Below are 10,840 nucleotides of genomic sequence, written 5' to 3' on the forward strand. Positions count from 1 at the left end.
ATGGGCTCCTCTCCACTGGACACTTTCTTATCACACTGGGAGAAAAGAGGGGGTGTCCATCTCTCCATCAGTCACCAGGGGAGGGCAGTCTGTAGTTACTCCTCTTGATTGGACACTCTCTCATGTTCTTAATTCATATCCTATATTCCATAAACACTTTTATTTAACGTTGCCATTATATTATTTACACAGACTGCTCCAGCGCACTGTTCTGTCTGAACTGAATCTGATATTTGGACGATGCGCCTTTAAGGCTCGCGCCCGGGCGCAGAGGGGCGGGACTTCCGGGCGGAAGCGGCGTTGCTGTTCGGAGGAGCCGAGAGTGACAGGCGGGCCGACGCGCACACTCACAGCGAGACACCGAGCCGGGCGAGCGGGCACCACCGGAGATACACGGGCAAAACGCCGGCAACAATGGCTTCCAGGAGGCTGAGTCTGAACAGCGCTTGCTGCCTGCTGCTGTACTTCGTGGCGGCGGTGCTGGCGGGGTGAGTGCCGGGGTCCCACACCGGGAGATCAGTGCGCACACTCGCCGTGTTGATCCGGGCGCCTTTTGCGGCGCTGTACACATGTTGCGCTGTGATTGGTCTGCGGCTCTCGGACCCCCGTCGCAGGGGAAATGGGACGCAGAAGCGTGTCCCGTTACACCGTCTCCTCTGGGGGTGCGTGGGTGAATGGGGTCTCGGATGGGCTGTATTTCCTGTGATACCGACCCTCTCCTTAATCGTGTCCTGTGTTTGTACCGCCGGCAGCGGCTGTTTAAAGGGCCGTGGGACTGGGGGGCTGAACGTCACCGCGCACTGCGCCGTGTCATCGCGCTGCATTGACCATTCATCCCTGTTTGCACCACTGTCGCTCTTTCCTCCGTGGGTCACTCGTCGTCAGTGGGGCTAATGTTCAGCCGTGTCTGGGGGCTTTTTCCCGTGGCTGCCCCTGCAGGACAGTGAGCTTCCTCTCGGGCACAGTCTCTCTCTGTCAGTGCACCAAATGATGGGACACGAAAGAGGTGTGGAAGAAAGCAGTAGAAGGACTTATGGACTTGCCTCTCTCATTGTGTGTGTCTCTTCTATTTGTGTTCCTTTAATTGATTGACTGTCTGCTAAGGAGGGTTGCAAGCTTCAGGTGGGGGTGTGTCTTGGGGTGGGGGGTGACTGCTGAGCTCCCACCATGCTGCACAGGCACGGACGACCGGACGTCCCTGGAGCTGGCCACCTGCTCCCTCCCCCCCACCCACCCCAGGTGTTTTAAGTGTCCTGCTCCCCCCCAGGTGCAATAAGTGTCCTGCTCCCTCCCTTCCAGGCGCGACTTCTACAAGATCCTGGGCGTGTCCAAGTCGGCCTCCATCAAGGACATAAAGAAGGCCTACAGGAAGCTGGCGCTGCAGCTGCACCCCGACCGGAACCCGGACGACCCCCAGGCCCAGGACAAATTCCAAGACCTGGGCGCGGCGTACGAGGTGGGTGGGCCCTCAGACCGCGGAGTTCCCCGGTGTCCCCATTGCGGAAAGCCAAATCCCTGGTGTCCCCACTGGACTGAGCAGGGTGCCGGCATGGTGGGGCCACAGGGGCGTCTGCCACACCGTCCCGGTCACTGCTGTCTGCACACACTGGTGTTGGCGGACGCCCCCGTGGCGCCACTGCACCGGCCCCCTACTCAGTCCAGCGATCCGGGTGCTAGACTGGCACTAGCACTCTCTAGTATGCAGACAATGTACATATAAGCTAGGCATTTCTACTGTTGTCATACAGATAAGGCACAGGTGTTGTCCTGCCAATGACTTTGTGTGCCAAAGAGCAACTTGTAACACAGTGCGGTGCGTTCAACTGCCCTTCTTTGCTTTTTATTAATCTTTAAACCTCCTGTTATTGTGCAGGGTCCCCATGATTGCCGGGAATGAACGGCACGTGTTTCGATACACCGCTAGTGCAGTTGTGCGGCACTGGAGCTGCTAGTAGCTACACTTGGACTGCTCTGATTGGACGGGCAGTGGACTCTTCCCTGAGGATCTAACCTTGGGTGTTATTTTTACCTTGTTAACCCCTGGAGGGCAGGAGAGGGGCGGCTGGCGTCTGTTGATCGTGAGCGTTGCCAGCTGTGCCGAGCTGTGGGCAGGAGAGGGTTGGTTGTGTTACACCTGCGCTGTAGTGTAGTGTGGAAGGAGTAGTTGTGTGTGCCTTGTGTGTTTGTTTGTCGAACTGCAGTGCTTTACTCTCCTTTCATTCTTGGGTATGAACTCGATCATTGAATGGACTGGTTTGGAGGAGATGTCAGGTTTTAGCCTCCTTATGCATTTATATATCTATATCGACTCAGGTTAAATCAGGAAAGACACCAGCTTCGGATCCCAGGAAGTGCTACCCGGGTTTTGATGCGCCCGTGGGTTTTAAGGTTTAATCTTTGTGTTTTTCTCTCAGTCTTTTGTGTGAAGAGAAACCCGCACAGCCGACCTGTAATATAATATTGTTCAGTCGCCCTTGTTTCGCTGCCTGTGTTTATTCACGTCATAATGAATCCAGCCCCTGTGCTGGAGTGTGCAGTGTTACAGTGACAACAGTAGCAACTCTCCCAAAACTAGTCACTTCGTGGAGCTGATCTGCTCTGTTATATGAAGTCATGTTTGAATTCAGACGAGATTCACGTTTCGCAGAGCCTGTCGCTGTCTGTCCTGCGGCTGGGTTTCAATGATTATGCGTGATTGTGCGGGATTGACAGCCGGCGGGGTCGTTGAGGCGGCAGCTGGGCGCGGATTGGTCGAGCGCGGCGTGTGGCCGATGCTGATTGGCCCACGCCTCGGGGTGGGAGGTGCTCAGAGCCGCTGTACCAGCAGCCCGACGAGCCGGAAAAACCGGCCTGGAGTTTCTCCGGGAGATGGTGTATTATAACAGGAATGTCATTTAAAGTATGAAAGTTCCCCGAGGTTTTGTCTTAACCCTGACTGGATGCTAAATCTGCTTCTCATTAACTACCTCGACACAAGGCACTAGTACTTTAGGGTTGAAAGAATCGTATTTATTTCAGATTGGAGCTGATATTTGGGATGCCCACAATTATACACAACTTGACCCAAAGCATTTATGTAAGAAACTTAATTTGTTTCAAGAGAGAAACTTGAAAATATACATTACTGCACCAACCCACGGATTACCAGATAAAAAATAATTAAAAAAAAGTAATCTTCATTGAAACATTATTAAATACATCTAAATGTATTAAGTAAATGTTGGCTTTTTCTTTTGAATGAATGTCACAGCAAAGGTTACAAAATGTTAAATTATTGGGGTGACAATGGGGTGAGAGAGCGGGGTGACGGAGGGAGGCAGTGGGGTGAGAGAGCGGGCTGACGGAGGGAGGCAGTGGGGTGAGAGAGCGGGGTGACGGAGGGAGGCAGTGGGGTGAGAGAGCGGGGTGACGGAGGGAGGCAGTGGGGTGAGAGAGCGGGGTGATGGAGGGAGGCAGTGGTGTGACAGACTGTCCGGTTGCCCCCAGGTGCTGTCAGACGAGGAAAAGAGAAAGCAGTACGATGCCTATGGGGAGGAGGGGCTGAAGGAGGGACACCACAGCTCCCACGGGGACATCTTCTCCAGGTGAGTGTGTAGGGGTCTTCAGGTGAGAGTGTGTGTGTGCGCGCGCACTTATTCTACAGGTGTGAGAGAGAGAGGAGAGAGAGAGAAGGTATTCTCCAGGTGTGTATTGGGAGAGTGGCTTAGTATTCTCCAGGGGTGTGTGTGTGAGAGAGAGGTCTGTATTGCCTAGATCAGGGGTGTTGGCTCTAGTCCTGGGGGGCCGCAGTTTTTGCTCAGACAGGATCTCAGTTATTCAGTGAATACTGTTTTATTGGTAAAAGTATTTTACATTTCAAAAATAAAAACATTCATACAAATTGTATGCTTGTGATTAAAATTTTAAAAATCAATTCTTAAAATCACTTAAAATTTTTAAAATCTTAGTGATTTAACGAAAACAAAATACTAAACTTCAAATAAACAAATGCACAAAACAACAAAACAAACATGATTAAAGCAAAACTGCTACCAACAAAAAAGTCAAATACATTGAAAATAACTGAAAATGCACCGGACAAATTAAAAAACAATTAAAAAGGTAAAAATAAAAAACAAACCAAAACGGTCCGATGCATTTAAAATTAAATCCAAACGGTCAATGTATTTGACAAAACTAACAAAAAAAACCCAAAACAACTAGTGCTTTAAAAACAACTAAATCTTTAAAAACAGTTAAAATTCATTTTTAAAAATCACAGTTATTCAGTGAATTTCGCCACTTTCTCAGAGGCTTATCTAAGACCGACAGTTCAGTTTTACAGCTGATCATTTAAAATATGTTGATTCCTCACATTATCGTGTCCACAAGCAGCTCAGAGTCTGGAGAGAAGTGTTCAATTGCACAATGCCCTCTGTTCATTCTCTCTCTCTCTCTCTCTCTCTCTCTCTCTCTCACACAGTTTCTTTGGGGACTTCGGGTTCATGTTTGGTGGCAACCCGCGGCAACAAGACAGGAACATCCCACGGGGGAACGACATTGTGTTAGACCTGGAAGTCACGCTCGAAGAGGTGTATTCTGGGAACTTTGTGGAGGTATGGGCAGCTGTACGCCTATGGCCTGGTTTGAAAGGGGTTTAAAGTCAATTTCTCTCTGCTCTGTTGCTCTTCCTCTCCCTCTCTCTCTCTCTCTCTCTCTCTTCAGCTTTACTGGAACGACCCTGTGTACTAATGTTAACAGAAAACACTGTGTAGTAAACAGATGGAGACGTGGAGCTTCATGATGTCTTATTATATTACTAAGATACAAATCTCCTTCCTGCTTGCTCTCCCTCTCTCAAGGTGGTGCGAAATAAGCCTGTGGCGAAGGAGGCCCCTGGCAAGAGGAAGTGTAACTGCCGGCAGGAAATGAGGACCACACAGCTGGGGCCGGGCCGCTTCCAGATGACACAGGAAGTGGTTTGTGATGAGTGTCCCAATGTCAAGTGAGTCTTGGCTGGGGGGGAGGGGGCTGGCTGCATGTGTAGTGCAGAGAGAGAGGGAGGGAGAGGGAGAGCAAGCAGTAACCAGGGTGCCCACTCTGCCCCCAGGCTGGTGAATGAGGAGCGGACTCTGGAGGTGGAGATCGAGCAGGGGGTGAGGGACGACATGGAGTACCCCTTCATCGGGGAGGGTGAGGACACACCCTGAGACGCGCCCCGACGCAGAGAGCAATGAACTGAGACACGCACTTATACTGAAAACACTGAGACAGACTGACTGAGAAACTGACATACGTACACACAGACACATACATTTTTATAATATGACCCCTATTAACCCCTCTCTCTCCCCAGGCGAGCCGCACATTGACGGGGAGCCCGGAGACCTGCGCTTCCGCATCAAAGTCATGAAGTAAGAGACTCCAGCCGTGGTCTGTGGCCTCATGGCTGTTACCGGTCTGTCTCTCAGCCTGTCCCCCCCAGTGCCTGTCTGTCCCTCCCTGACTGTCCCCCCAGTCTGTCTGTATCTCTTCATGCCTGCGACGCTGTCTCTCTGTCCCAACACTGAGTGTGACACGCGCTCTTTCTCTCTCTCTCTCTCTCTCTCTCTCAGGCATCCTGTGTTTGAGCGCCGGGGCGATGACCTGTACACTAATGTCACCATCTCCCTGGCGGAGGCACTGGTGGGCTTCGAGATGGACATCACGCATCTGGACGGGCACAAGGTCCGCGCACATCTCCCTGCTCTCTGGTGCCTTTTGCACTGACTTTAGGAGGAGGGTGTCTAATGCCCCGTTTCCACAGGTTTTGTGGACTGTTGACTGTTAACTGTCTGCTGCCAGACGTGGCCATAAGCGTCCGTCACCCCACTGAGGAAATATTTCTCTTTCAGAAGCGAGATGTGTGCTTGACTTGGAGACAGACAGGGAAGAGATCAGCTACATTATGTCGGAAGAAAAAATCTCTAGTGCTGAGTGGGATCACAAAGAAATTCGTTTTATTAGCAGCATGGAGTGAAATCCACATACAGAAACAATGACTGCTTACAGTTAGTATCCGAGTGGATTAAAAACTTGGATTTCACAGGACCTGGTGCAGTGCCGTGACTAGTTAAACTGAAGGATAATAATCGGAGCGGTAGCAGCCGATATTATTAATATTTTAGGAACAGCTTGATGGTGTTTTAGGCTGTTGTCCTGTGAATGGTGTGCAGAATGGTGTGTGTTGTATAATAGCCCCACAGAGACAATCGTTATGAAGGCGAACGCGATTTAGTTAACGTGTCCCCATTTACAAGTGAAATGAATGAATAAATAAATACAGCAGATCTGGGTTTTCCTCTAAACATTAAGGTCAAAACAATAGGTCAAATTGACCGGCTCAGCACTTCTAGTGTTAACAGAAACATGTATTTATTATGCTGTTTACAAGCATGTAAAGCAGAAAGAATTTAATAGACACAAAAGTCCTTTCCACATCAGGCTCTATCACTAGTGTTTTCTGTCTTTGTTTTTAAAATGAGACACAAACCAAACTCACAATCGCTCTGCTCCTCCACAACAGGGACGGACTTCACAATGGCCTGGTTTTACAAAAAGCTCTGGGACGGGTCCGGCACAATACGGCACGGCCACTTAAGCCTGTGGAACCGAGGCATAATAGTCCGGTCCGTAACCTGTCCTTGTCCGTCACCCTCTCCCTCTCCTCCTCCCTCTCTGTCTCTCCGTCCCTCGCTCTCAGGTGCACATCCTGCGAGACAAGATCACGAAGCCCGGCGCCAAGCTGTGGAAGAAAGGGGAGGGGCTGCCCAACTTCGACAACAACAACATCCGCGGCTCTCTGATCGTCACCTTCGACGTGGACTTCCCCCGGGAGCAGCTGACCGAGCAGCAGAGAGAGGGTGAGGCAGGCAGCGGCACGGACCCACACGCTAACTGACGGACAGACGGACATGCGCTGAGACGAGAAGGCAGACACCCTGAGAGACACTGAGAGAGACAGACGTGCTGACAGACACGGAGGGACACACTGAGACCGTTTGTGACTGTCTGTGTGTTTTGAGTGCACTTGTGTGACCCTCTCGCTCTCTCTCTCTCTTTCTCCCTCATTGCAGGAATCAAACAGCTGCTGAAACAGAAACCACTTCAGAAGGTGTACAATGGACTGCAGGGATACTGACCCCCACACTGCACAGTGGACTGCTCTCTCTCACACGCACACGCGCACACACACACACACACACACACACACACGCATACACACGCACACGCACAGAGGAACAAGCAGTGGGTGTATTTATTGTCCAGGCTGGGCTCACGCTGGGCTCTTTGCTCTCCGTCAACACTGGGAGCCTCCCTGTTGCGCAGCTCTCTATAGACGTCACGATTCCACATCCTTTCCTTCTCTTTTACACACCTCCACCTCCTTCACACCTCCTTCGTTCTATTCCTGAAGCGGCCGGGCGGGGCACGGGAGCGGGGCAGGAATCGCGGGGCTACAGACGTGCCCCACCCCTTGAACCCGCCTACCCGCAGAACGTCAGGCCGAACACGGTAGCCAATCACAACCAGGGGGCCGGACTCTATAGGGGGGGATGGACTAGAATGTCCGGAAAATAGACACGCCCCCTTCTGGAATTCTGCTGGACTGGAAATTCTAGGAGTTTTTTGTTTGTTTTTATATATTTGTGTCTTTTCATCCTTATATTTCCTATAGTTACACCCCGGAAGCTGAGTGTAGAAGGTGGCTATTCTTTGTTTTTTAAATCTCAAGTAGTTTTGTATGGAACTTGGGGACTGTGTGCTGTATCTGAGGACCTGCGTGACTTCCTGTACGGACACAAAGACCAGCTCTTCCCCCGTGTTTTGCACTTCTTGACATTTTTCTATTTTTATATATAATTTTAATTTTGTTTAGTTGTGATTATTTTATGGGCCCCTTTTCCCTTCAGTTTTGTAGCAGAGACCCCCCTCAGACCTATCAGTCACCAGGGCGTCCTGCTGGCTGCCTCATGACCGCACTGTCCCCTCTCTCGCTTCAACAAGCGGCCGTGATGTATTCGACTCTTATTTAACGTTTGACGGTTCGGACCTCCCTCCCTCCGGTCTTTTGTGAAGTGTTTTCTATTGTTTTGAGTTTAGTTTTATAATGGTTATGGTTATTATTGTGCGCCGGATCACTGCCTGCGTGTAAAGCATTGTGGGAGTCGACCTCCTTCTCCAGCCGCCCTCCTGCACCAGGCGGTGGTGGTAGGTGCCCTCCCAGTTACCCCCACTACCCCGCCTGCTGACTGTAATGGACCCGGTGCACTTTCTCTCTCTCTCTCTCTCTCTCTCTTTCTCCCTCTCCCTCCTCCTCCACAGCAGACTGTGTTTTTTCTATGGACTGTAGTAAACAGGGCTGGATTATTATTGTGAACAACCACCACGACAACAACAAAGTTATTATAATTTTCTAAGATGTCCTGATACATACAAAAAAAATGTAATTTTCAATGGCAAAAACCGCGATTAAAAGATTTCTAATGATGTTTGAATGTATGTGTTCTACTGTGCTGATTCCAGACACAAGCACACTTATATTTCTCAACCGCTTAGTCATTCTACGACTCTAGCGTCTCTCCTCTGGCATAGAAAAGGAGTTTGCTAGAAGGACAAATGTATAGGTTAGGTTTTAAAAAATATTAGAATTTCATTTACTTCTAAAATGTCAAATCCAGTAACTAGTAAAAGATTCGGCTCTACTCTTGGGCAATATAAAACAACGGTTGCTGTTTGAGTTTCATTTATTTTATTTTACTCATAATGTGCTTGAGCTGTCATGTATCTACATTAATATATTACCTCAACGGCCGTGACACATTTCAGCTCATAGTCACCTAGCCAGTTTGCATTAGGAACATGTTTGTGTTTTTGGCCACGGAGAAACCTATAAAGCCAGTACCACCTGTGCAATTTGTTAAAAGTACAGCACAAAACCCATGTAGTAGGTTTTATTTCCTAGAAAACAAATGTGGGTCTACTGGTATTTTATAAGCAGTGTGTCCTTGGCGATATGTGGAATTAATTTCAAAATAAAGTAAAAAAGAGAGAAGGTTTTTGTTGGATTCAACTTAACCCAGTCTACTAACTCCCTAACAATAGGATTTGACAGGTATTATACTTCAATAATGCTAATAAATATCTAAACAGAATAAAATGGACCACACTGTCATCCCCACATGGTGCAGAAGCAGTCAGACCTCATGTATGGATGCTTAAGAAACATGAGCCTGAGATTTTGCATAGATTCAAATAAGGAATGTATCCTCTGGGAAGCAATGCCAGATATGTGTGAAATCAATGATGCATGGCTGGTACAGGGTGGTATAGAGACTGTAACCTGTGGTGCACAAGTTAAACATTATAATTACCGACATTGTTTTCAAGAAGAGAAAGGCACAATTCTTTATTGTAATGAATGCCATGGCACCATAACGATCTGATGATAATATTATGAATAATATACAAATCAGCAAAGTGAATGAAACAAGTTAGATTCCACCCATCATTGTGTGTTTTCCATTGATTGCACTTCTATAATGGTGTCAGTGCATACGGTGATAACAAAAAAACCTCTCTCGAAGATCACAATATTTTTTTATTGTAAGTCTTCCGCAGAATACATATGCATAGTTCTATTTTAAGCGTAGTTAAATAATTACTTGCAAGTAAGCAAAAGGCTTGGTGTCTTTATTTTTCAAGAGCATTACGTATTGTATGAGTTATGCGAAGGCCTGATGAGAAAAGGGTGTGTTCAGTACAGTAGCCCTATATGAAAAATAAAAGCAATCGGATCTTTATATTGTATGGCCGTGCTCTGTATGAGTCATAAAACATGTCCGTTAGGCTGAATTGAGCTCTGGTGAAAAATCATTTCCGTTATTGGGCTTAATTCGTAGTTTATTTAATTGTACGTTGTATAATCATAATCTACCACCCCTCTGAGCGGCCCAGCCCGGCGACATAAGTCAGGTGTTCATGACGTCACCTGATGCAATGTGGGCATGGCGTCATATCTCCACGGTAACTCCCGCCATATCAGCGGCGGGCCACGTCATTCCGCGGGGACAGGCGCCGAGGTCAGACGAGCAGCGGATAAACGGCAGATAAACAGCACCTAACACAGCCACAGACAGAGACATTTCTCCAGTCGATCCACAAGAGAAACTAGTACGTCTCGCAGACTGCTCTTCGGGCGATAAGGAGCTGCAGGGGAGGGGGGCGTCCATGTTTCTGAGGCCGCCCTCACTCGACGCTCATTGCGGGACGACGGGCCTGGTTTTCTAACGGAGGCCCACACGCGTGCTTGTATCGTATTGTTGTCCTTAATTCACCTCTGAATCTCGGCACAGGCCTGAAGGCCGATTTATACTAATGCGTAGACGTGTTTAAAATGCATCTCCTCATCCACAAAACGCATTTGTCCACATAATTAGTATTGGAACATAATTCACATTTTATCCCACGAAATGCCCACGTATTTCGTGCTTGGCAATTTTGGACGAATGGTAAAATGTACTTTGATTTCCATGGACGGAATGAACAATTAGCATCCTGATCAAACAGTGATGATCAAGGCATCGATCCAGAGACCCGGGTTTACAACGAGATCAGGATTGAATTACAAAGGAAAGTTAGAAACTTGCTGAGCCGTTCAGACGAGCGCTATATCAAGTGTAAATTAATACAATTATAATGAATAGCGTGTTTCACCGATAAACATGATTATAAATATTTCACAATTACTAATTTGATTACAAAGCCCATATTGTCGGCTATATGTATTATATTATTCAGTGACAAACTGCGGGTCTGGCGG

The 10,840-nt window shown here is 48.2% G+C and overlaps 1 protein-coding gene across 1 annotated transcript; it reads left to right on the forward strand.

The window, feature by feature from the left end:
- The first annotated feature begins 312 nt into the window (after positions 1-312).
- Positions 313-8,520, forward strand: dnajb11 (DnaJ heat shock protein family (Hsp40) member B11). The gene is made up of 10 exons (XM_066687520.1): positions 313-488; positions 1,300-1,456; positions 3,487-3,584; positions 4,463-4,595; positions 4,842-4,984; positions 5,090-5,172; positions 5,336-5,393; positions 5,595-5,706; positions 6,722-6,881; positions 7,095-8,520. The coding sequence occupies exons 1-10, from the start codon at positions 415-417 to the stop codon at positions 7,157-7,159; spliced, it is 1,083 nt and encodes a 360-aa protein (XP_066543617.1). The 5' UTR covers positions 313-414; the 3' UTR covers positions 7,160-8,520.
- Positions 8,521-10,840: the final 2,320 nt, after the last annotated feature.

Source organism: Amia ocellicauda, chromosome 16 (assembly GCF_036373705.1).
Source record: "Amia ocellicauda isolate fAmiCal2 chromosome 16, fAmiCal2.hap1, whole genome shotgun sequence".
Classification (NCBI taxonomy): domain Eukaryota; kingdom Metazoa; phylum Chordata; class Actinopteri; order Amiiformes; family Amiidae; genus Amia; species Amia ocellicauda.

What these genes read in the sequence shown, in the direction of transcription:
- dnajb11 (XM_066687520.1), top strand. Translation starts at nt 415, where the DNA reads ATGGCTTCCAGGAGGCTGAGTCTGAACAGCGCTTGCTGCCTGCTGCTG. An exon ending in CACGGGGACATCTTCTCCAG is followed by an intron (nt 3,585 to 4,462) that starts GTGAGTGTGTAG and finishes TCTCTCACACAG; the next exon opens with TTTCTTTGGGGACTTCGGGT. An exon ending in ATTCTGGGAACTTTGTGGAG is followed by an intron (nt 4,596 to 4,841) that starts GTATGGGCAGCT and finishes CCCTCTCTCAAG; the next exon opens with GTGGTGCGAAATAAGCCTGT.